This window comes from Martes martes (assembly GCF_963455335.1).
Source record: "Martes martes genome assembly, chromosome: 6".
NCBI classification, from domain to species: Eukaryota; Metazoa; Chordata; class Mammalia; order Carnivora; family Mustelidae; genus Martes; species Martes martes.
Genome location: NC_137893.1, coordinates 693,572 through 720,196, shown reverse-complemented (window position 1 = coordinate 720,196; position 26,625 = coordinate 693,572). Strand labels below are relative to the sequence as shown.

Here is a 26,625-nt window from a genome sequence, read left to right as displayed (position 1 = left end):
GCACGCAACCCCCTTGGACGCGGCTCCAGACTGCGGGGAGAGGACGCGTCTTGGAGGCCGTGGTTGCAGGATCCGAAACGTCCGTGCGTTCTCACCGCACGGCGAACGGGTGGCCCTCGCCCCGCGCCCGCTTCCGTGCAATCGCGCGTCACCGCCCAGAGAACACCGCGCTCGGAGCCGCGGGTCTCCCGACACGGACTCGGGACATCATGCGGCGTCGGAACAGCGCAGCCCACCCCGGCCACAAGCGGAAGGGACGCCGCAGGACGTCAGCTGACGCTGAAAAAGCTTTTGGCGAAAGCCAACACGCATCGTGACAAAAGTGATGAATGAAGAAGACTCCACAGCGCCGGCAAGACGGCGACAGCGAGCATCACAGGTGACGTGGGGGACAGAGCGCTCCCGGCCTGGGGACGACGGAGCCCTGTCCGCTCCTGCGGACACGGTGCCGGAAGCCCCGACAATGGCAACATGGCAAGAGGGAGACCCAACGGACGTGCGTGTTGCGGGGGAAGAAAACGTTCCATCTCTGCAGATGACAGGATTGTCGACACAGAAGATCCCAAGAGGACTACCAAAAAAACCAAAAAGTTCCACAAAAAGCAACCCCTAGAACGTGACCGAAGCCACATCACACAGAATCCCATCTCATCTCGTACACGGATAATTGGGGAAACCGATGTTAAAAACGGTGTCATTTATAATTAAAGACAATTATATACCGGATACAACTTCTAAAAGCCTACGCGGTACAAACGACAATGTGCGGGCAAAGGACACCAAACGCCAGCATACGGAGAACGACACACCTACCCGTGTGTCGGCAGACCCATCACAGGGACCCAGCACCACGCATCCCCCTGCCGCCCCCGCTCCCACGCCCTCCTGCCTCCCACGCGCACTGGAGCGGAGCTTCCGCGGGTCCCCTGGGGCAGGAGCTGCCGCATCCTCAGGACAGTTTTCTGAGCGAATCCCTGGCCGCCGCGTACCCCGAGTGCCGAGACCTCGTGGTGTGCACTACCTCTGCCCAGAGACGGCCGGTGTTGACCTCCAGCTCTCAGCTGTTCCTCGCACGCCAAGGTGAGCAGACGGGTAACCACGCGCCGCGGGAAGGTCATCCTAGGACACGTTTCTATCCAGCTCCAAACTGGCCAGAGTTGGCACGGACTCATTTAAATCCCGTTTCTGAATTCTTCCCCCTGAATTAACAGGCGTACGGAGTTTTCCCATCCGAAGTGGCGGAGGACACGAGAGCATGAAGGTGAGACCCTTGTGACCATGAGGCCAACATGTCTCTGTCCAGCTGGGTGTTCCCTTCGTCGGTACGGAAGCTCTCACGTCCTCATCTGGCGGGGAGCACGGAGGGGCACAGAGCACGTACCGCGAGCCCTCAGCAGTCAGCTGACAGGAGTCATCCAGTATCTCAGGCAATAAAGAACATGCTTGACATTTTGTGTTAATTGCTAATTTCAGGGCAAGTGGAAGAATTCACTGGAATTTAAAATACAAAGAATTTAAAGAATTTCAGATACAAGGAATTGTCGATCTCTTGCAGAAGTGGGTGAAGGTTCACAACAGCAACGTTCAGGCGGAAATCGGTAGATGAACGTCTTCAGGACGTTCGCCTGGTGGCCTCTCGCGGGCTCCAGCGCGGCTCTAAGGCCGAGGTGACCCCTGGGCGCACACAGCGCGGTCTGGCCACGTGGCACGCACACCCGACCCACGGAACTGCCTTCCCGGGGGACCTGGGGCACCGCTTCCAGCCCACAGAGCGGTTTTGCGAAGTCAACACTCATCTCCGCGGAGAACAGAGCCAACCAGCTCCGGAAGCAGGCAGGGGCCTATATTTTTGTTAGAAATAAACACTGTTGTCATGATGATTGCTTAAAATTTTCAAGAAAGCGTTTCCAGAACACAGCGATCTGAAGCGGCGCTCGGGGAGCCTGGCCTGGGATTCAGAGCCCGCGCCGCCCTGAGGCCCCCGCGCGGGTTCCAACTCACAAGCACCTTATTCCAAAAGTTCGGTCTGTGCGCTGGAACTCATTTCAGAGCAATTACCAAGAAGAGACTTAAAAGAGACTTTAAAACATGAACTATTGCTTCTAGAAGAGTGTCTGACGTCCACCGTGAATCACACGTACGCTAAGTGTTCTGTAGACCCGCAGAAGGTCCACTGACAGTTTCTGAAAGGGAACCGGTCCAGGCCTGCAGATCCCTCCGCCCCGGGGTCGCCTCAAGCCAAAGGGTCCCTTAGCAAAGCATGTAGTGGCCGCAGAGGACCCAAGGACAGCAGCACAGAGACCCCCAGAGCATGGGCTGTGCACGCCGTGGGGAACACGTCGACACCCCCGCCCCCGTGCGCAACCCCGCTGGGGACCGGCCCGTGAACAACCCGTCCTTGACACCCCGCTCCGTGTGCTTCCCCACTCGGGATCCGCCTGTGGTCACAGGCTCCCGTCCACATCCAAGCGTTTCAGTCCTCGGTGGTGAGAGCGCACTGGAAAATCCTTATTTTAAATGTGATTCACTGTTGAAACATGTGAGCAGGGGCCAGGACCGTCATCCGGGCTCACGTGACATCTAAACACAGCGGACCCTCTGCCGTTCCTTTCTCCAGTCGTGGTTTTAGGAAAAGCACTTTGAAGCTGGGTCTCTGGGTTACTGCGGCGGTTGCCTATTTCCCTCCCCACCTCCCCCCTTCCTTCTTCTCGCCCTTCTCTGCCTCCCCCCCTCCACCCTCCTCCCTTCCTTCCACTGGAGGGAGGGACTTCAGTTTCCATTTCAGGCCTGTTTTCTTCTTTAACAGTGACGCTGAGCCTCCGCGGGAAACACCTATAACCAGTTCTTTAGAACGTCCTCTGGCCAAGTCTAACCTTCTCCGCGTCCCGCGGCCGGACGAGCTCGTCGGAACCAACACCGTGTTCCACGGACAGTACCGGGCCTCTGCTATCGCGTGTCAAGAGAGGACAGAGCTGGGGTCACGTCGCGCGGCTTCTTCAGCTGTCTCTCGTTCTTATGTTACAATAAAATTATTTTGTAATTCTACTTCAATTGGCTGTAATTTGTTCTCCCGTGTTTATTTCATTTTCTGAATGCCCTCGGCCCGTGAAAATCGGGCTGTTTTGGGCGTCCCCTCTGAGAGTGCACGGCAGCAGCCGGCTCGGGCAGTCCCTCCTCACAGACGGGAGTCCGTGGAAAGCCGGTGCCGAGCAAGCGTGGGGCTCCTGCCTCCGAGTCTCATGTGCTTGTCCTGGAAATTTCAAGGGAGGCGCCTGTGTTGTCTGAGCACCACGGGGCCTTGACACACCCACGTGGAAATGGCCATGCAGGGTTCCCGAGGGCGGGTGGTGGCTGGGACCCACGTGTAGGCCTCGCCTGGCCGGGCCACATGGTTAAGATATCAGCCTCGGTTCGCCTCTGAACACATCTGTGTGACTGTCAGTGGGTGGGGACAGGACACGGGACAGAGGGCCAGCCTGGGCACACGGAAACTCCTTGCGGGCGGTGCACACCCCCCAGCACCCAGCGTGCATAAATGCCAACAGCCACGTTTCACTGGAAAGTATTAAATTCCCACTTAAGGATCCCTGCCTCGTCCTCTGGTACTTCTCACCAGAGCCCCTTTCTGCTTGAATCTGATGTCCTGTCATTTTTCTTCACTGATACAGTATTTCCTCCCTGCTTCTCCTGCCTGATCCTGGATACCTTCCTGCCACCTGCCACCAGGCATCACTGCGTTAGAGTAACAGGCAGGCGGGGAGTTTGCCGGGACAGACGCTGTGACAGAGCGCCTCGAGTCCCTTTAGAATCCATTCCTGACCACCTCCCTCTCCACCCCCCACCCCCCTCCTGCCGGCCTCCCCCCCAGGGGAGGGGCTGTGCCCCCTCTCACAAGGGGCCCCGGGCGGGGCAACGGCCCCCACCCCAGACGCCCCCCGCGGCGTTCCCTGCGCGCACCCCACCCCAGGTCCCCTTTAGCTCCCTCCCCTGCGTGGAAGTGGCCCCCCTCCTCGCGCCTTCCCACCACACCTGCTCCTGGGGCCCACCTGGAATGCACAGCGCCCGCCCGGAGTCTCCCCCTCCTGGCTCTCTCCTTTTACCCTGCCTGACACGGAGCCCTGTCACCGCTGCGGGAAGACAATCGTGAAAAAAAAAAAAGAATCCATTCCTGAGAATTGACTGCGTCCCCACCTCTGATACAGGATTGTCAATTGTCAATATTCAGCAGATGAGTATCTTCGATGGCAAATAACCAGTACCACCCCCCCCCCAGCTCGACACATGCAAACTCAAACAGAAAGTCGTCAGCCTCCGGGGACGACACGTGGTCGGAGCCTTGACCGCATGGGAGCCTCCACACTTGCGCCGGCACCAAGCTCCCTGGACGGCAGGATGTGGCTGTGCTCTTGGGGACGGCGGCACTGCCGTGAGCGGGGAGCTGCCGACGAGAGCCCGCCCTGCGGCGCGTGGTCCTGGCACCAGGAGTCGCACCGCAGAGCCCAGAGGTGGGCCAGACAGGAAGCGCGGGTCTCCGCGAGAGGGCAGATGCCGGAACGTGCTATGAGCCTCGCCACACTCTGGGTCCAGGAACAGAAAAGCCAGCCTCCTGACATCCCTCTAGCTCCAAACGCTGTTGTTCCAGTCCCACCAAAACGGAGACAACAAACCAACCCTAACCCGCCGAGCCCACAAAGCAATCACCGAGAGGCGCGCTCTCTCCCAGCTGAGGAATCTCAGGAACTCCACAGCCGAGTCCACGCACCTGAGGCTGGAACGTTAACCCCAGCAGCCGGCTCTCCCCACAGAAGCGGGGGAACCAGACCTCGACTGCTCCAAGACGACTGATGAAGTCTACGCGAGCCGTCCAGACCAGGGATCGAGCCGTAAAGGATCCGGAGCTCACGCTGTTCAGCGACGGCAGCCGTGACCTACAAGAGGGTGCCCGGAAAGCAGATTACGCAGTGACCGTGACCTGGAGTCCTGGAGGCTAAGGCATTACCCGCTGGACGGCCAGCGCAACGGGCTGAACTACATGCCCTACCTAGTCCAAGCCCTCACCCTCAGCGAGGGCAAGCGAGTCAACCTCCACATGCCTCTCGGTACGCCTTTGCTCCTGTGCACACACATGGGGCCACCTACAAAGAGAGGGGCCTCCTTACTGCCGTGGGAAAAGCTATCAAGGAAGAGATACTAAAGGAAGAGATACTAAAACTCCTCGAAGCCATCCGGCTTCCAAGAGAAGTAGCAATTCTGCACAGTAAGGGACCCCAGAAAGGAGACGACCCCATAGTGCAGGCAAATCATCTGGCAGATGAGGCAGCCAAGACTCCAGCCCGTGAGGACACGGACAGAGTCCCTCCCTTCGCCGCAGCACTGACACCCCTGGGAGAAGTCCCTCTACCCAGTTACACTGACAAAAATGGGTCACGGCTGAGGGGCCCACCTTGAATGTCTATCAGACACATGAAAAAATGTTCATCATCACTAGCCATCAGGGAGATTCAAATCAAAACCACATTGAGATACCACCTTACACCAGTCAGAATGGCCAAAATCAGCAAGACAGGAAACAACGTGTGTTGGAGAGGATGTGGAGAAAGGGGAACCCTCTTACACTGTTGGTGGGAATGCAAACTGGTGCAGCCACTTTGGAGAACAGTGTGGAGATTCCTCAGGAAATTAAAAATAGATCTTCCCTATGACCCTGCAATTGCACTACTGGGTATTTACCCCAAAGATACAGATGGAGTGAAAAGAAGGGCCATCTGTACCCCAATGTTTATAGCAGCAATGGCCACGGTCACCAAACTGTGGAAAGAACCAAGATGCCCTTCAACGGACGAATGGATAAGGAAGACGTGGTCCATATACACTATGGAATATTATGCCTCCATCAGAAAGGACGAATACCCAACTTTTGTAGCAACACGGACGGGACTGGAGGAGATTATGCTGAGTGAAATAAGTCAAGCAGAGAGTCAAGTATCATATGGTTTCACTTATTGGTGGAGCATAACAAATAATATAGAGGACAAGGGGAGAGGGAGAGGAGAAGGGAGTTGAGGGAAATTGGAGGGGGAGGTGAACCATGAGAGACTATGGACTCTGAAAAACAACCTGAGGGCTTTGAAGGGGCGGGGGGTGGGAGGGTGGGGGAACCAGGTGGTGGGTATTAGGGAGGGCACGTATTGCATGGAGCACTGGGTGTGGTGAAAAAACAATGAATACTGTTATGCTGAAAATAAATTAAAAAGAAAAAAAAAAGGGATGATGGGTGATGCCAGATGGGCGCGTCTTCATCCCAACAACAGGAGGGCATCTAGTCAAGGAACGCCACCGGCTCACCCACCTGGGGAAACCGCAGCAGAGCCCCCTCTCCCCCAAGGAGCTCTCCTGCATCCACTGGCCACCAGCACTGTGCCGAGCAACCAGCGAGCAATGCACAACCTGCGCTAGATACAACGCTCGGCCCGCGCCGCGGCCCCCCCCATGAGTCCGGAGGAGGAGGAGAGCAGCCCCGCTTGGAGATCTGGACATAGACGCAGACGGGCAGCCGAGCAGGGGCCCAGAGATCTCCTGGTAATAATGTGCACGTACTCTGGATGGGTCCAGGCCTTCCTGACCGAGACGGGGCAAAGCTGGGAAGTAGCCAAAGTCCTCATGTGGGAGGTCGTGCCCCGGTTCGGCCTGCTGTCAACCATGCACAGTGGCAACGGGCCCGCATGTGTAGGAGACGATGTACAGGTCTTGACCGTCTCTCAGCATCACTGGAGGCTCCGCACCACCCACCATCCCCAACGCTCAGGGAAAGGAGAGTGAAGGAACCACACCCTCAAGGGGACCCTGGCCAAGTCTGCTCGGGGGACTAACCTCCCACGGCCAGATCCACCGCCCTGCATGCCCGCTGCACCCCTGGGATGCTAGGTTTCTCCCCTTCCAGATTAGTGTGTGAACGGCCTCCCCCATGCCTGGAGAGCCTTCCTGGAAACATACATCAGACTGGGGGTAAAAAAAAAAAAATAAAAAGACAACTTCAGGCCCTGGGGTCACCCTGAATAAATGACAAATGTGACCACCAAGAGCCCCGATCTCATGGCCCCAGGTGCTCTCCTTCCAGCCGGAGACTCAGTCCGGGTCAAAGACTGGAAAAGGGACCCCCGCCAACCACAGTGGACAGGGCCCCACACTGTTGTTCTAACCATCCCCACTGCCCTGAAGGTCTCCGGTGTCACCCCGCGGGTCCACCACTCCAGAGCAAACAAGGACAAGGAGCCACGCAGTGAAAGTCCAGCCAAACCCCACAGACCCGCTCCGGCTTCGCCCTTCAATGAGACCCCACGATGGACGGACACCTGCGTGCCGCGGTCCCTAGTTCCCACCGGCACAGCATCCCTCCACCTAGGGGCCGGACTCTACACTGTTGCACCTTCTGACTGGACTTTTCCCCAGAGACTTGCCATTATTACTGTTTACTGGGTGACCCTACAGTGTTCGACTGCCCTTACCTGTCCACAGGTTTTACCTGCTGTCGGGCTGCCACGATGGCGCGCTCGAAGGCTGTGGACCCCACCGCGACCGGCCGTCTGCTGTCTACTCCCAAGTGCACTGCAGCACGGTCTTCCTGACCCCGGGCAGTCCTGGCCTTCCGCCACCCGGTGCACCGTTCCTCCTCACGGCCTTCAGCTCGCCCGACCCGGCGGGGGGCAGACACCCCCACGACAACCCTGCACACTCGTCAGTCTCTCCCCCGTCTCTGTCCTCCCTGGGAGCGACGCCCCACTTACAGGCAGACCTCCTGGTCGCCCCCGACGCTCCCCCACGGCCATTCCCCTTCTCGTGAGCCTGCGGCTGTGTCGGGAGCTGCCCTGGGCGCCGCCGACGTCCGGATGTCCCCGGCCCGGTGCCGGGGCTAACGCGACAGTGCACGGCGGACGTTTCGCCCTCCCTGAGCCCGGCCTGGCCTGACAGCGCCAGCCCGATCCGCTGGCTTCCCGCTCCTCCGAAACCGGCTCGCGGCCGCGCGGCGGGAACCTTGTCTCTGTGCTGACGAGCCGGGGGTGTCCAAGGAACCCTAACCTGGTGGCAGGAAGGAGTCGGTCGCGGTGGGAAGCGCTCCGGCGGACGACTGGGTGAGATTCCCCCGGTCCGGCCCCTCCTCGGCCCCCTCCCTCGGCCCCTCCTCACAGCAGCACGTGGTCCTCGTACTCGGAACGCCCCGTCCAGGTCATGACCGCGCAGACCGCTGAGACCAGACGCCATCAGTCCTTCCTTACTGTCGCCCCGAGGAAATGAAGACGACGCCCTTAAACTCGGTGTCTGGAGGGGACTCAAGGGGGGATGAAAAGGGAAATCTGCCTTCTAAGGTGGCCGGCCAATCCAGCAGGGAGATCCCAGTCCCGGTGCCAGGGCCATTGCAGGTTGTCCCTCCTGCCCCCGGCCGCGGCCGCCAAGAAGTGGCACAGACACGGGGTAAAGCGTATGAACCCCCGCCTTCGTCTGTGCGCAGGGCTCAGACCTTGGGAGACGACTCTCCTCTGAGCCGGCCGGCGTCACATAAACCTCCATCCTCCAAGGTCTCTCAGGGTGGCTTGCCTCTCCCGTCAGGACCCAGTCCAGGTTCCGTGACAGGACGAGCAGGAGCCCTGGTCAGCACCTCGGCCACAGCCGTCAGGACCTGACCCGAGGACGCAGCTGGCCATGCCCGGAGAGCGAGAACAGATGTTCTGGGACGCTGTGTTTTCACTTGCACTCGATCCTCAAACAACGTGGGGCTTAGGGACGCCAGGCCCCGTGTGCCAGAACGCCACACGTAACCTTTGATGCCTCAAAACCGTAACAACCGAGAGCCTGCCGTCGGGCAGAAGCCTTCCTGGTGCACACAGTCTGCACGCCACACACCTTACGCCCGAGCGCTCACGACAGAGTCAGCTGGCGAAGAGGAACGTCACGGCCACAGCCACGTGGAAGAGAACGTGTGTTTACGGGACACGCTGTCGTGATCGGGAAACCCGCCTCCAGGGGGACCCGCACAGCTCGCCCCACGTCACGCACAGGCCAGCGCGCTGCCGGGGAACAGCAGGAGGCTGACGGCACCGAACGAAACGCTGAGTGTGAACACGAACAATGAACGACCCCTAAGAAAACACAGCGAATGTCTCTGCAGGCTTCGGCATGGCAAGAGTTTTCAGACAGGCTGGAAAGTAAAATTCGCTCTTCATAAAAATCCCACACTTATGTTCTTTAAGGGATGTTACAACACAAATAGACAAACCACAGATTAGGGCAAACACGGGCAACACACACACCTATCAGAGTGTCCGGAACACACCTCCCAGAGTTTTTCAACGTGGGGCCCCTGGCTGGCTCCGCGCAGCACCTGACTCTTCATTTCGGCTCGGGTCAGGATCTCAGGATGGTGGGATCCAGCCCCGCATCGGGCTCCGTGCTCGGTGGGGGTCTGCTGGAGGTGCTCTCTGCCCCTGCCCCTCCCCACCTCACGGACACACACGCGCTCTCTCGCAAGTAAGTAAACCTTCAAAAATAATAAAAAGTAAAAAGTTCTACTACTCAACAGTAATAACGAACAGTTAAAAACAGGCCTATAGGGGCGCCTGGGTGGCTCAGTAGGTTAAGCCTCTGCCTTCAGCTCGGGTCATGATCTCAGGGTCCTGGGATTGAGCCCCGCAGCGGGCTCTCCGCTCAGCGGGAAGCCTGCTTCCTCCCCTCTCTCTGCCTGCCTCTCTGCCTACTTGTGATCTCTATCAAATAAATAAATAAAATCTTAAAAAAAAAATAGGCCTGTAATCACAGGACATAGTGTTCGATATCAGGCATTGTTAAGGAAATGCAGGGACCCTGGGGGGTGTGAATGGCACCTGCTCTAGAAGGTTCTGAGCCTGCACCTGCCCCGCGGCCGTGCCCCCATCTGCTGGCTCAGGAGAAAAGGGCACACGTCTCCACACAGACGCCTGCACCAGAGCAGCTTTAGTCCTGAACGCCCAAACTGGAAACACCAGAACCTCCTTGGCTGACCCAACGGAAAGCTCTCCATCACATAGAGGAGGGACCACCAGGACACCCAGCAGCACAGAAAGGGTCCCCCTGCCTGGCGCTCTAGAAAAGACAGACCAGGCTCTGGGGCAGATGCTGGGACACTCTTTGGTCTGGGCCATGGAAGGTGCCAGTGAAGGGGATGCCCTGTGTCTGGAGCGGCATGGGTCCCAGCGGCATGTGCGCTGGGTCACAGTGACTGTGACCACCGCCCACCTACGAGAGGGGCAGACCCAGCCTCCGACGTGACTCTGAGCGCACTATCAGCACGATTGTGGCGGCGCGGTCCACACCGGCTGCCCTCACCTTCAATCTTGCCATTTTAATTCTTTTTTTTTTTTAAAGATTTTATTTATTCATTTGACAGACAGAGATCACAGGTAGGCAGAGAGGCAGGCAGAGAGAGAGAGAGGAGGAAGCAGGCTCCCTGCCGAGCAGGGAGCCCGATGCGCAGCTCGATCCCAGGACCCCGGGATCATGACCCGAGCCGAAGGCAGAGGCTTTAACCCAATGAGCCACCCAGGTGCCCCACCATTTTAATTCTTATTCAAAAAATACTTCAGTTTTGATTAAAAGTAACAAAGTATTGGAGGGCTTGAGGGGCTCCATAATTAAGCATCTGCCTTGGCTCAGGTCATGATCCCGGGGTCCTGGGTCCCCGCATCGGGCTCCCTGCTCAGCGGGGACCCTGCTTCTCTCTCTCCCACTCCCCCGTTTGTGTTCCCTCTCTCGCTCTTTCTCTATGTCAAATAAATAAATAAAACCTTAAAAAAAAAGTATCCAAGTATAGAAAAGTATCTTGCTTGAACCCTTCACAAACGTAAAGGATGGTCAGGACGGGGCAGAAGTAGACCTTAGATGGTTTCCTTACTGCTCTCTGCACTGGACAGTATCGTGGGCGTAAACAGCACAGACGTCCCCATCGCTGCTCTGGGGGCCCTCCTGTCTGTGAGACGCTTTCAGCTTCTGTAAGAAGTAAGAGAGTGGTGAGATCACGTCATCATAGCCCTTTGTGATCGGAGATGTTCTGGCTTCGAACAAGCGAGCGTGACCTGTATTCCGTCAGAAGGCTCCAGATTCAACCTGCCTCTCGACTTCCCGTCTCTGACGCATGAGTGATGGCTTCTGGGCACCATCCACCTTCCTCTCTAACGTACAGCTGTGTTTAAGGCATGTTAATTAGTGACCCTGAGCCTATCTGAATCAGGAGTGGGTGCTGTCCGTCCCCCCAGCCGGGTCGGAGACAGACAGGTGCACCGCTGAACCTAAGAACAGGTCCGGCCTTGCCACTGAGTGACGGACATCGGTCCTCTGGGGGAAGTGGGGGGAAGCCAGTGGCTGCAACCCGGGGTCTGAATGTCTGCATGCAGAGGGTCTCAGTCAGGAGGCTAGCTCGGCCGCAGACACCCAGTACAGCAGCTCCCAGGTAACCCAGAGCAGACTCCCCAGGCATGACCTGAGGCCCAGCTTCACCCAAATCCCGCGACCTCGTGAACGTTCACATTCCAGCCTCTGCCATGCATCTGTGAAAACGGAATGTCCAGGACAGGGGCCAAGACACCTTGGTATTTCCAGAAACACTCCAGCAGACCTTGGTCCGAGCACCTTTTGCACACGGCATTCCCCAACATCGTATTCGTGCAGCGTGCGTGAGCCGTCAGTGTACAGCCAACAGCCTGTTCATCTGGACCCTCGCTGGCCAGACGGAAGTCACTCGCCTCTGAGTCCTGGAGTAACCCCTGCACCGACGGTGCTGGCCGTCTTCCACGTGGCGCACAGATGGCGAGGTGCTCTCCACGGGCTGGGGGAGCCCGGACAGACCAGAGGCCTTCAAAGCTCAGCCTCCTTCCCCTGCCGCTCAACACACTCCGCTGGCAGCCCGGACGGAACCAACGCCTCACCTGGGTTTCATCTTAGGGTTTGCCTGCACAGGTTACGCCTGCGTTACAGTGGAAGGTCGAGTTCTGCTACAGTATTTGGCTTTTATAGAAAACTACTTGAACACTAAAACAAGTAATATGACAAAAGCCAGCTTTATCTTCAAGTTTGTGTTCAATTTAAGTTTACGGCTTTGATGTTGACTCTCGTAGATTCTGCACAACGGTTTCCGAACGGAAGGTACTTGGACTCCTAGGTTCTTAGGAATGAAACTAGCTTCCGTGATGTGGCCTGATGAGGTGGGCGGGAAACGTCTGGGAAGGACACGAGCTTCAGAACTGGAACGTCGTATGTGAAAGCGAAGTTGAAAGCTCGCGGCTAAAGAAAAGAGCGCTATCGCCGTATTGACAAGAACAGAGAACATCCTGCCCACCAGGGAACAAAGTCTCGTGGTAGAACTCAGCTCTGGTGCACGAATCCAGGACGGAAAACACTGCTCATGCCGAGCCTCCCCAGGCAGGAGCGCGCCGCCTCTGCTCCCACATGTGCGGCCGCAGCTCCAGCCCCTCGTCTCTCCCAGGCCCCTCCCTGGGGGTTCCCTGACCTCCGTCCGCGACCGCACACGGTGCCATGGGTGGGTCGTGCGGGGCACGTCGGGCCGACGTCAGCTCCACGGAGTGCACACCACACAGCACAGCATCCGCTCAAGAACGTCAGCTTGTCGGCAGCTTCCTGCCTCAGTTTCCCCATCTGCACTGTGAGGACAACTCAGTTCCCGCTTTCTAAGGATGTGATTAAAGTACAAGTAAATGCTTATGACGAACTCAAACCTTTTTTTTTTTTGGCTCCAGGTAAAAGATCAGTCGTGGCTGCGTAGCCAAGAGAGGACGTTCTAAATGAATTCCACTGCGCCCACATGCGGGGAGCAACGTACACACGGCATCAGCGGCCAGATGAGCACTGAGTCGACGCCTTGTGGGTCCGAATGCAGAGGCCGCCCTGCAGCCCTCAGCCTCCCGTCCAGCGCACGCAGGATCACCAAGCCAGCCTCACGGCTGCAACGTGGCTCGTGTACGCACACTTCGTGTGACACAAAATGAAGGCCACGTACACAAAGACACAGAAACCACCGTGCTCGCGTGCGCACATGCACACTCACGCGCACTCGGAGTCCTGCGCTGTCCCAGGCCTGTCTGTGGAGAAGAAAGCGACGGCAGAACCACAGAGATCACCAAGTTCAACCCCCGCATTTTAGAGAGAAGAAAACCAAGGCTCCAGCAGTGTAACGTGGGATGACGTGGCGAACACACAGGCTTTGGCGTTACTAGGTCTCTGCAGAAGGTAACTACCGACTGCATCAAAATGAGCCGAGTTCTGTACGGGCAAGTGACGTGTACTGCGAGGAGCCGTGACTCGCCACCACGAACGCCCAGCGGCACGTGTGCGGTGACCGCGCTCTGGGCCCCCGTGCACCCTCGCAAGTTAACAGAACAGGGACTTGCACACAAAAGCCAGGAAAAGTGAAGGCGTGGAAAAAACGAACAAAATGTATCTACCTGCCCAGGAAGGAGGCAGGAAATGGAGATGAGTATCAAATGGCCCATCCAGAACAGGTAAGACAGAGGTTTCAACGTGATCTTATCAATAACCTCATCCAGTGGGGGGCACCTGGGGGGCTCCATCGGTGAAGCGTCTGCCTTCGGCTCAGGGCGTGATCCCAGGACCCGGGGAGGGAGCCCCGCATCGGACTCTGAGTGGCCCCTTCCCGTGCTTGTGCTCCCTCTCTCTCTCACTCTCGCTCAAATAAATAAATAAAATCTTTCAAAAAATGAATACTCTCATCCAATGGAACCACAGACACACCAACTGAAAGGCAGAGACAGTCAAATCGGTTAAGAGAACGAAACAAAACTTAGTATCTATGAGAAATGCACTGAAAATAAAGGACCCAAGTGGGTTAAAAGGAAACAGAACAGAAAACGCCATCCTAACACTAATCAAGAGAGCTGGTGTGGCTCCCTTCCTCTCAAAGCATACTTCACAAGCGAAGAAAGCCAGAGAGCAGAGCCATCCTGCCCTGACAAGCAAGCTTCCAAGCGCTCGCAGCAAACAAGCCGGCATTACGGGGAGGAGGAGGGAACCCACAGTTCCGGACGGACGGACAGACCGCGAGACCGCTCTTGCCGGCTGATAAAGACACAGCGAGCGAAGGCCACCTGCCTACACAGACGTCGCAGCCCCACCCGCCCCCAGCTGACTGGGCCATGAAGCCCGGTTCGGTGGCTTCAGGCCACGCCGTGCCTGGTCTCCACATGTCGTTAAAGGACAGATCTCAGGAAAGTCCCCACACACTTGGGGACAGAACAGCGCATGTTTGGATAACCCACAGATCAGTGTGGAGATCAAAGGAGACTAGAAAGTGTCTCGAACTAAAGGAGCGCATCCAAACAGGGGGACGCGTGCACGGCGGGATCCGGAGGGAGCGCACGGCACCCTGCCCCGCGCGGGCACAGACGGTGGTCTGCCTCCACCATGGCCTGTGGGCCGGAGAGGGCCAGTGACAGGGGTTGGGGGCGCACTGGCAGGGCAGGCCTGGAGACAAGGGCCCCAGAAGGAAGCGTCCGTGCCATCTGCTAGGGGTGAAGGAGGGCAGGGAGGGCACCAGAGGAGACACGAGGCGGTGTGCGATGGACTGGACCACAGGCGGTGGCGGAGAGCACCGTGTGGGTGGAGGACGGCCCTGTGCGTGGCAGGCGCGTGTGGACTGGGGACGTGAGGGGGGAGAGTGCACGTGGCAGGGCTGTCTGCGGAAGGGCGGCCAGAGGGCAGGAAAGGCTGCACGCAGTGAGATGACAGTGAGGTTTCCTGTGGAAAACCTGCGCTCACCGCGCAGTCCACCGCGGCCACCGGAGTGGCCATGACTCTGTCCTTTCCAGAGGGGGCAGCGTGGGGACGGCCACGGACTCAAAACAGAAGCCAGAACAGAGCCTGCGGAGTGGCAGGTGCTGGGGGAGGGGGAGGTCCAGTCAGTCTCTCTGCTCCGAGGGGCCCCGTGGGCTTCTCCCACACAAACCAGCCTCTGCTGACGTGGACACATCACCAGCCGACCAAACTGAATTTCCACTGAAAACATCAAGTACGATTTAAAAACAAACCATCATATTCAAGAGTGAAAGGGGTGAGCACAGACCTACTTCTTCACAACAGAGAAAAGGGAGAGAGAGACTGTTGAAACAAGCAGGGTAACAAAACCCTTCTTCCTTTCGATATGGTTTTTAAGGACTGAGTATAATCAAAATACATTATTTTCTTATTTTAAAATTTAAAGTCCAAACCATGAAGATAAGATTTATCAAGCTTACTGTTTGGCTTAATGTGGTGATCCCTGAGTCCACACGTGAAGGATATGAAGGAGTCACCCAGGCCAAAGTAGGGGCTGGGGCGGGGCGGGGGCATGGGGAGGGGTTGAGAGAGAACTTCAGAAGAGCCACGTGCGAGACACGACTTCGCAGCTCACTGCAAAGACCACGAGGCCTCCGCAGCCCGGGGCCCCTGCGTCCACTCCTGTCCACACGGCACCCGGTGCTGGACAGGTGACTAGCTCTTCCTGTCCCGGGCGGTCGTGGTGGGCGCCACGAGGACCAGACACGCGGACGAGAAGGGAGAGGGCAGCCGGCGTGGCTCCTGCCCTCCGGTCTGCGTGTCAACACGGCGCACACGGCCGGAGCCTGGTGTCCTGTGCGTGGCCAGGGCGCACGCAGCCCCCCAGCCCGAGGAACACCACGGCCGCCGCCTGCGCCCCAGCCTGGTTCTCCGGCCCTGACTCCCGCCACAGTCCGCGCCGAGCCTCACAGCCCAAGACGCAGAGGGGAGGCTGGGGAGGCGGGAGGGCCCCCAAGGACTCCCACACGTGGAAGGGCCCCCGACGGCACCGCAGTCCAGCCCCGCGACAGCCGCAGCCCGCGCTCTCTCCTCCTGCTCACCCGAAGCCCACACGTTTCGCGAGCTGCTGGAGTGTTTTCTGCAACAATCACGGGCGTATGAATGAACGGGCTATTTGAGTTCCACGGTCAAAAAAATAGGAGGAAAGGCCATTCTCCAAGAAGCATTCGTAAGGCAACGATCCCAGAGACGTGCTCTGCTTGGAGAAGAGAAAGCCGGCTCTGTCTGCCCCCGACCCCCGCTCACTGCTCCCCGCGGCTGGAGAGCCGGTGTCCCCAGCAGCAAGTGTCAGCAGCCAGCAGAGACGCGGGCCCCCCTCCCCACGAGAGCAGCGCCGACACTGCTCTGTTTCCACCTGGACTTGAAGGCCGATTCCTAAAGGCAAGGTCAATTTTTTTTTTTTTTTGGTAAAATTTTATACTAAGATGAAACTTCACTCTCCATCAGTCATCAAGGAGACAGACCTTTAATATTAAGTTCCACGTGATGTCCTAAATTAGAAACACCGGCGTGAACGGATACTCTAAGTAAGACAGAACACTGGGGACCCTGGTCTACTTCTGTTTATTCTAAGGGGGTCAGTCATTAACTTTCGTCTACTAAAAACACCTCACCGGATGTTAAAAATCTAGAATACATATTTATTTCCTTCCTGACTTTAAACGGTGAAGAAACAATTTCCCTCCACGGTATGAGTTCATGAATCGCACGACCGCTAGAACGTTCTGGGGACACGCGCTTCCTGTAACAGAGCCGTCACCGAGGGGCTCAGCGTTTAGAAGCGAGTTTTGCTGACCCAGCACCATTTTCGCATTTGCTGATAGCATCAGTCCCGTTGTCACTTCTGTTACTGATCTTTCTTCAACAGCCCGGTTCCGTCCGAGACCGACTGCACACGGAGAAGGACCTTTCATCAGTGACAAACGGAAGAAACGTCCCGTAACATCCACAGTAACACCCCGATCACAGCAGCCGCAACGCTCGGGGTCATCCGAGAGACCGCTGGAGAACACCAGCTCTGTCTGGGCAGAACCGACCGCCAGGGGAGCACAGGCGTCTCCTCTGGCCGCGGGACCCCAGCAGGTGTCCGTGCTCCACCGTGACCTCCCGCCTCCCCGAGGAGGCGCCTGCAACGTCCGTGCTCGTGGCCCCTGAGCGGATCCTCCCTGCGCTCCCGGCCTTCGAACAGGCTACACGAGAAGAAAATCCAGGACCGTTTCGATGATGACCGCTCTGACCTGCCATTCGCCGAGACAAGCGCGTGCACCCCGCCGTGACTTACTGACGTTGACTTTGTAGGTTCACCTCACACAGCAACGGGCTGGCGGTCAGGGCTTCGCCCTGAGTTAGAGCGGGGTGCGACCGCACACACCTCCCGCCCAGAGGACAAACAGCTCTGCCAGACGGCCGTCCTTCTCCCGACACAGCTGAGAGAGGGAGCGGGCGACACACCGACGGGGCCATGACCTCAAGCCCAAACCCCACCACCCGGCCTCGCGGGGCTAAGGGAGCTTCCTCGTAAAAGGCAGCGACGTCTGTGACCAAACGCAGAACGACGTCACCACAGAAAAGGGGAAGACGTGTCCTGTTTACTGAACGTGGACGTCTTCAGTGCCACTTTAGTGACTTTCAAATCCTGAGCCGAGTGCAGGCCATGAACTCCCAGAAGCCACCCTGCACGCCACTTTCTCAAAAACTGAGCTACGGTTAAGGCCATGAGGCACTGTTCTCGGGCTTTTTGTGTCTCGGGCTTTTGCGTCTGGGGCGGCAGAAGAGCTCCGCCAGCTGCCGCGGTCTCAGCTCGGCGCGCACCCCGCGGGCAGCCCCCGCACGGCGGGCTTGACCCCACGCGGCGCCCAGACCCCCAACTTACCTGGACCACGTCCTCGTGCCCCGCAACTGCAGACTCTGCAGAGGGGCCACGGGAAGGAAGGACACGGCGTCACGCCTTCTCACTCTCGTCTCCACGGCAATGCCGGAGATTGGTGGTTCATTCTGACTCTTTAAAATTACAATTCAGAGCACCTGGGTGGCTCAGTGGGTTAAGCGTCTGCCTTCGGCTCAGGTCATGATCCCGGGATCCTGGGATCGAGCCCCGCATCGGGCTCTCTGCTCAGCGGGGAGCCTGCTTCCCCCTCCCTCTCTGCCTACTTGTGAGCTCTGTCTGTCAAATAAATAAATAAAATCTTTTTAAAAATAAATAAATAAATAAAAATAAAATTACAATTCAATTTATTAAAGACTCTAATATTAAGATCTAATTTCCTTAAGCTCATTCAATTTAATATCTTATTTATTATATTTAGAAATCAAGTAAATGTTAATATTCACAAGCAAAGTGCCTTCCTTTTGTGTTAAAGCTACTCATGATGAACAGACTAAAAATCTTCAGGCAATGAATTAAGTTTATGAGGGTTTTGGAGTGGAGTGAGGTGGGGGATGGGAGGGCCTGGTGGTGGGTATTGTGGAGGGCACGTATTGCATGGAGCACTGGGTGTGGTGCATCAACAATGAATCTTGGAACACTGAAAAAATAAGATAAAATTAAATAAAAAAATAAAAAATAAAATTGTCAAGATTCATTTCAAATATATTTAAGATATATATAATATATATATGTATATATAATACTTTAAATGAAAGAAAAAAAAACTTAAAAAGCAAAATGCTCCCAATTCTCAAAAATCTAAGAAAGTAAACCTAAAATATGCTGAATCTCAACTTCTCTTAAAAATTCAAATGTTGCAGTTTCCAGGTCATAGGGAAGCTCTATTTTTAATTTTTTGAGGCTCTCCACCCTGTTCTCCAAAGTGGCTGCACCAACTTGCATTCCCACCAACAGTGTAAGAGGGTTCCCCTTTCTCCACATCTTCTCCAACGTATGTTGCTTCCTGTCTTGCTAATTTTGGCCATTCTAACTGGTGTAAGGTGGTATCTCAATGTGGTTTTGATTTGAATCTCCCTTATGGCCAGTGATGATGAACGTTTTTTCATGTGTCTCGTAGCCATTTGTATGTCTTCTCTGGAGAAGTGCCTGTTCATGTCTTCTGCCCATTTTTTGACATGATTATCTATTTTTGAGTGTTGAGTTTGAGGAGTTCTTTATAGATCCTGGATATCAGCCCTTTGTCTGTACTGTCATTTGCAAACATCTTCTCCCATTCCATGGGTTGCCTCTTTGTTTTGTTGACTGTTTCCTTTGCTGTGCAGAAGCTTTTGATCCTGATGAAGTCCCAAAAGTTTGTTTTTGCTTTTGTTTCCCCCAAAGATACAGATGTAATGAAAAGAAGGGCCATCTGTACCCCAATGTTTGTAGCAGCAATGGCCACAGTCGCCAAACTGTGGAAAGAACCAGGATGCCCTTCAACAGACGAATGGATAAAGAAGATGTGGTCCATATACACTACGGAGTATGATGCCTCCATCAGAAAGGACGAATACCCAACTTTTGTATCCACATGGACGGGACTGGAGGAGATTATGCTGAGTGAAATAAGTCAAGCAGAGAGAGTCAATTATCATATGGTTTCACTTATTCGTGGAGCATAAGAAATAACACGGAGGGCACAGGGAGATGGAGAGGAGAAGGGAGTTGGGGGAAATGGGCGGGGGAGACGAACCATGAGAGTCTGTGGACTCTGAGAAGCAAACTGAGGGTTTTGGGAGGGGAGGGGGGTGGGGGGTTGGGTGAGCCTGGTGGTGGGTATTAAGGAGGGCACGGATTGCATGGAGCACTGGGTGTGGTGCATAAGCAATGAATCTTGGATCACTGCATCAAAAAGTAATGATGTATTTTATGGTGACTAACATAACACAATAATTAAATAAAGAGATAGATAGATAAATGTATGACTTACAGACCAAAAAAAGAGCTTTCATATTATCTTACATCAATGCTCTTATAATTTCGTACTGGACACAAGGTAAAGCTGATGATTACAGTGCTGACACAGTAAGTTTGGTAACATGATGACAAGCACATCTGTGACTTCCGGTTACACATTCCAACAAATTCCACCTACTTGTCTTCACATGGAGCAGCTTTCTGCCACGCCTAACCACAGTTTCCCTGTATTTCTTCCTGAACTTCCCATGTCACTGGTGGCCCTGCCCCTTCCAACCAGAAACCATCAGCTCAGACACCCGTCCTCTCTCTTCCGTAGCACCGAGTTTGGATTCCTCATACCTCTTGGCCACAGTCCCATCCAGGGACATCACTGGGGTTGGATGTACGTCCCCACCCTAAACAGTTCAATATCTGAATGGATGTGTCTTAGGACAAGTACACCAGTGGCCTCTGTGTGCGCAGTGACTGCAAGCTGACGGCACAGCCTTCGAGACAAGCACGGGCCGTGGGGACTCGGCTGCCCTTCCCAGCAGGATGTGAGATGCCGCCACGGTCTCTGGGGCCTGAGCCCACGCTCCCTGTGAGCTGCCAAGGTTCCTGCTCATTTTCGGAGTCCTCTCTTAGCCACACGCCTTGTGAGAATAATTTCATCAGTACAAGTGCAATCTTCTTCCAAAAGACTCAAAAGTCTTATTTTGATGCTTGAGCAACAGCACTGGTGAAAAACACAACTTTTTTTTTTAATTTTTTATTTCTTTTCAGCGTAACAGTATTCGTTGTTTTTGCACCACACCCAGTGCTCCATGTAATCCGTGCCCTCCCCAAGACCCACCACCTGGTTCCCCCGACCTCCCACCCCCCGCCCCTTCAAAACCCTCAGGCTGTCACTTATTTGTGGAGCATAACAAAGAACACGGAGGACAAGGAGAGATGGAGAGAAGGGAGTTGGGGGAAATTGGAGGGGGAGGTGAACCATGAGAGACCATGGACTCTGAAAAACACAACTTCTTGAACCATATCTAGCAGTATTCTGAGAGAACCAAACTTTGATTTTGAGAGGATAATATTTCTCATAATTAAATGTATTTAACAAAAACCTAGTCAAGCAATCCACCTCCTGCCTTTCCAAGAGTCATGGTGAATCCCTCGCATAAGGTCAGCATCGTCTGCTCTGTACTATCCGGCCACTTGGGACAGGGCCCTTGAATTAAGTTCCCAGATGCGACACAGACACACCAGAGCAGACTCTTCAGGGCTTTCATGATCCCTGCCCTAACGAGCCCATGACGCTGGGGTCATGGCACCCAGCCCTAGGCCGTGTGGGCACCTCTGGGTTTCCTCCCTGGACCTGCAGGTTCAGCACTGTCCCCAGCATGACCCAGCACTAGCAGCCACCGTGGGGGGCGGGGACTGACCACACATCCGGGAGAAAAAGCTTAAAGGTTACTAAATGGCTGATCGGCACAAGCACGATTCAAGTCGAGGGCAGTCACCCAGCATTCGAGGGACGGAGAAACGTAGGAAGGTGAGGCTGTGGGTGGAGGGGAAGGCAGCACATGAGCTGCTGTGCTGGTCTGCGGGGTTCAGGGCCGTCAGGCCCCGCCGCACCCACGCCACCAACCCAGACATGTGGTGTCCCCCGTCACGTGCCTGGGGTGGCGTTTCTTTCCTCTCCTCTTGTGAGGAGCGGGGATGATTACAGGTGCCCACCAGGAACGCAGCACACTGCACGAGTCCCACTGTCCTGCCCGACAGGACACGGAGGAGGCACCCTCGCCCAGAGACACAGACCCGCCCTCCCCACTGACCGGGGCTCCCCGGCCTGCAGACTCGAACCCCCGCCTTCCGACCACGCTCGGGCATCTCTGCGCCTACACGTGCGCTTGAAATGCTAACATGTTAATATGTTAAAAGTTGAATGTTGATGTGATTAGAACTTAGAGTCTTTCTTGACAAATAAAAATATCAAATTGTGGTTTTGATGCACCATTTAATCGATTTGTTAGAACAGAAGCTGAGTCGGGAACTTTGGTCGGTGGATACCAGCCAAGTTTGTAAACAGAAGGACACACACTTGAGAGGAAGCAGGAGTCTGAGTTTTGCTTTAGTTTTGGAAATGTTAGTGAAGGGATAATGTATGTTTTAAAATCAAACAAATACACTAAAAAACAGAGACTTAAACCTCTTGAGGACACTGTTGAAGAAGCATTCACAGAGATCTTTCTGAGAACTGTGATCAGACAAAATGCAAAACTTTTGAACAGTGAGGCTTTTTGCTACGAATTTGCATGTGCAAAGATAATGAGCACTGAGCGGCTGTATCACCATTCCAAAAACGCAACAGCGATTTTATAAAGTGAACTGCGGTGTCGCACATTAACGTTTGAAAATGCTCATTCGTGTTCTGTGTGCCCACCCGGTTCCCTGAGATGAAGAGCCAGAAAACCAGCTTGGGCCCCGACCTCCCCTCCCGCCGCATCAGGAATCAGCGCTCGGGGGCAGCCCGCTCCTCTCGCCTCCCGCGCTCCCGCTAACTGCGCGGGGAAACGGTCCAGCGTCCGGAGCAGCTCCTCATTCCGTTATGCAGACACTTTTAGGCCAACACTGAATTTTCAGGACCACTGGCATCACCCCCTGCCGGCGGGTTCCCGCACCCTGCCCTCTGCCACATGCCTCACGGACCTCTCACCCCAGCTGCTGTCTGTGCCCCTTCCCTCCCGGACCCTCGCTCACCTGCCCAGCCAGGTCAGTCAGAGGATTCAAGCACCAATCCAAGCGCTCCGATAGCTAACGACGACACGTGTGACCAATCAGAAAAGCGGGCCCCGTGGTCGTCACAGCACGGCCTGGTGTCCCGACACGTGCAGAGAACACTTGAACCTGAACGCCCCCCAGCAGTGCACCACACGGCTACGTCACAGCTGACGCCAGGACGAGCTGCGTGAGGACCTCCGTGACACAGACAGGGTCCCTGTGGTCAGTGACGTGGCCAGCCTGCTGCATCCGTGCCTCTGACATCCAGTGTCAGTGAAAGCCAAATGTGCCCGGGTGTCTAAGGTGCCTCTGCCGGAAGCAGTGGGCGGAGCGGGAGATGGGGGGGCAGGGGGGCAAGGGAGGGGGAAGGGCGGTCACGCTTCTTTCACGCGTGGACCCGTGCACACGCCGCCAGGTGACCCAATCACACGGTGACGCTATCCTCGGAATCGACGTCCCCAGATGTTGACCGCACCTCAACGCGAACAGTTAGGATTTTAATGCAGGACCGCACACTCCCGTGTGACTGACCCGCAGCCCACGCAACTCTCTTCCCGTCATTTCTAACTCCACGAAGGTCTTTAAGTTCCGTGGTCCTCCTCCTCCACCCGAATTCTCTACACCCTCTTCTCAGCTGCCCTGGGGCCGCCAACGACAGTGTTCACACTAGTGCCCACGGACACGCCCACGTCCTCTGCAGCCACGAGCAAGTGCGCCCAACGACGACGCACATGTCGGTCTTCCTGCACGCGATGAAAACGGGCATGTCACCCTGCACGTGACAGGATTTCACCCAAACAAATGCCAGCAGATACAGAAAGCGCGAGCAAAGCCTCATACGGCGTGGACGAGCAGACGTACCTGTGGGACTGACGGGCTGAAGGCCACGCCAGTGACGGTGTCCATGTGTCCAGCCAGTCTGTGAGAAAACGTGCTCGAGCCCACATCATACATGTACACCTGCGAGACAAACACACGGGATTCCATGCTGAAAGGGCCGACAGTCCGGGAAGGCGCATGGCGGCACCACCCCCGCGGCTGGGTGACATCGCGGCCACAGGTCCCCGGACAGACCACTGACCCCACAATGCGTGCCTTCCCCTCCTTGCCTGGTCGGGTCCCCAGTGGATTAATGGACCCGCAGCCCCTCAAGCCTCCACAGTCCAACCTTGCCTGCAATCCCAAAGTGGGGTTTTGCTGTCCTTTCCCATAAACTTGACAAAACCTTCTGCTCTTTGCTTCTGGCTAATTAGTCTGGAATTTGAGCAATTCAAATCTTTTGAACTTTTTGTACAGATGCTGATAAAATTAAAAGTAAAAATGTACACTCCTCTCTAGTTGTATTACTATGTGAAAAGATACATATGTGTGTAAATACACACATAGATGCCATCAGACACTCCATTTTAGGAACAGAAGTCTGGGACTGGATACCATTCTGATGTGATGTAAGAGATGAGAGATCCACTCAAATTTTTAAGTAACAAAATGTGCAAACAAGTATTTTGTGGAGTCTACTGGCAATAAAGAGAAATGCCACATTGTAGCAGAGGCAAGACCTCTAAAAGATTCCTTTTTCCATTAAAAAAAAAAACCTATTTTGATGTACAAATGAGCCCTTCAAATTTAGAACCTCCAGATGATCCTGTTGTCAGCTAAATGGTGGTTTCTGAAATAAAGTCTACAAACAGATATCATATGCATTCCGGAGAGGAGAGGTCAGAAGTGTAGAAGCTCCTAATAGTTCCTGAAGCGGGCCACTGCTGTTGCCCCGGGACCCCGCTTTGAGAACCCCTGGCCCACCCGCAGTCACACTGTGCAGTTCATTGCCATCTACAGGACATTTCACAGCTGCCACGAATGTCAGGAACCTTCATATTTACGCTGGGGAAGCAGCACATGCGGAGAGTAAATGACTGGTACAGACATCGGGTGTCAACACAGGCGTTCTTTCTTTTTTCCCCATTTTATTTTCTTTTCAGTGTTCCAAATTCAGTTTATGCACCACACCCAGTGCTCCATGCAATGCGTGCCCTGCACAGTACCCACCACCAGGCTAACCCGACCCCCCACTCCCCTACAAAACCTTCAGTTTCTTTCTCAGAGTCCACAGACTCTCATGGTTCGTCTCCCCCGCCCATTTCCCCCAACTCCCTTCTCCTCTCCATCTTCCCATGTCCTGCGTGTTATTCCCTATGTTCCACAAATAAGTGAAACCATATTTTAATTGACTCTCTCTGCTTGACTTATTTCACTCAGCATAATCTCCTCCAGTCCCGTCCATGTTGCTACAAAAGTTGGGTATTCGTCCTTTCTGATGGAGGCATCATACTCCGTAGTGTATATGGACCACATCTTCCTTATCCATTCATCCGTTGAAGGGCATCTTGGTTCTTTCCACAGTTTGGCAACTGTGGCCATTGCTGCTATAAACATTGGGGTACAGATGGCCCTTCTTTTCACTACATCTGTATCTTTGGGGTCAACAGCCAGTAGTGCAATTGCAGGGTCATAGGGAAGCTCTATTTTTAATTTCTTTTTTTTTTAAGATTTTATTTATTTATTTGACAGACAGAGATCACAAATAGATAGAGGCAGGCAGAGAGAGAGAGGAAGGGACGCAGGCTCCCTGCTGAGCAGAGAGCCCGATGTGGGGCTCGATCCCAGGACCCTGGGATCATGACCCGAGCTGAAGGCAGAGGCTTTAACCCACTGAGCCACCCAGGTGCCCCTCTATTTTTAATTTCTGAAGGAATCTCCACACTGTGTCCCAAAGTGGCTGCACCAACTTGCATTCCCACCAACAGTGTAAGAGGGTTCCCCTTTCTCCACATCTTCTCCAACACTTGTTTATGGTCTTGTTGATTTTAGCCATTCTAACTGGTGTAAGGTGGTATCTCACCTTTGAGATAAGGTGGTTTTGATTTGAATCTCCCTGATGGCCAGTGATGATGAACATTTTTTCATGTGTTTGTTAGCCATTTGTATGTCTTCTATGGAGAAGTGTCTGTTCATGACTTCTGCCCATTTTTGACATGATTATCTGTTTTTTGAGTGCTGAGTTTGAGGAGTTCTTAATAGATCCTGGATATCAGCCCTTTGTCTATATTGTCATTTGTGAACATCTTCTCCCATTCTGTGGGTTGTCTCTTTGTTTTGTTGGCTGTTTCCTTTGCTGTGCAGAAGCTTTTGATCTTGATGAAGTCCCAAAAGTTCATTTTCGCTTTTGTTTCCTTTGCCTTTGGGGACATATCTTGAAAGAATTTGCCGTGGCCAATGTCGAAGAGGTTACTGCCTGTGTTCTCCTCTATGGAATCTGATGGATTCCTGCCTCACGCTGAGGTCTTTTATCCATTTTGAGTTTATCTTTGTGTATGGTGTAAGAGAATGGTCGAGTTTCATTCTTCTACATATAGCTGTCCAGTTTTCCCAGCACCATTTATTGAAGAGACTGTCTTTTCTCCACTGTATATTTTTTCCTGCTTTGTCAAAGATTATTTGACCATAGAGTTGAGGGTCCATATCTGGGCTCTCTACTCTGCTCCACTGGTCTATGTGTCTGTTTTTATGCCAGTACCATGCTGTCTTGGTGATCACAGCTTTGTAGTAAAGCTTGAAATCAGGAAACGTGTTGCCCCCAGTTTTTTCTTTTTCAACATTTCCTTAGCAATTTGGGGTCTCTTCTGACTCCATATAAATTTTAGGTTGCTTGTTCCAGCTCTTTGAAAAATACTGGTGGAATTTTGATCAGAATGGCATTGAAAGTATAGATTGCTCTAGGCAGTAGAGATATTTTAACAATCTTTATTCTTCTGATCCGTGAGCATGGCATGCTCTTCTATCTTTTTGTGTCTTCTTCAATGTCTTTCATGAGTGTTCTGTAGTTCCTCAAGTACAGATCCTTTACCTCTTTGGTTAGGTTTATTCCCAGGTATCTTATGGTTCTTGGTGCTATAGTAAATTGAATCGATTCTCTTATTTCCCTTTCTGTATTTTCATTGTCAGTGTATAAGAAAGCAACTGATTTCTGTACATTGATTTTGTATCCTGCCACATTACTGAATTGCTGTATAAGTTCTAGTAGTTTGGGGGTGGAGTCTTTTGGGTTTTCCATATAAAGTATCATGTCATCTGTGAATAGAGAGAGTTTGACT

The 26,625-nt window shown here is 54.3% G+C and overlaps 1 protein-coding gene across 1 annotated transcript in view; it reads right to left on the bottom strand.

The window, feature by feature from the left end:
- Window positions 1-26,625, bottom strand: part of WDR27 (WD repeat domain 27) — a 128,360-nt gene that overhangs the window by 29,429 nt on the left and 72,306 nt on the right. Inside the window, exon 25 of the mRNA XM_080807066.1 lies at window positions 23,333-23,431. Coding sequence (XP_080663192.1) covers window positions 23,333-23,431 — 99 coding nt within the window. The remainder of the gene's footprint in view (window positions 1-23,332; window positions 23,432-26,625) is intronic.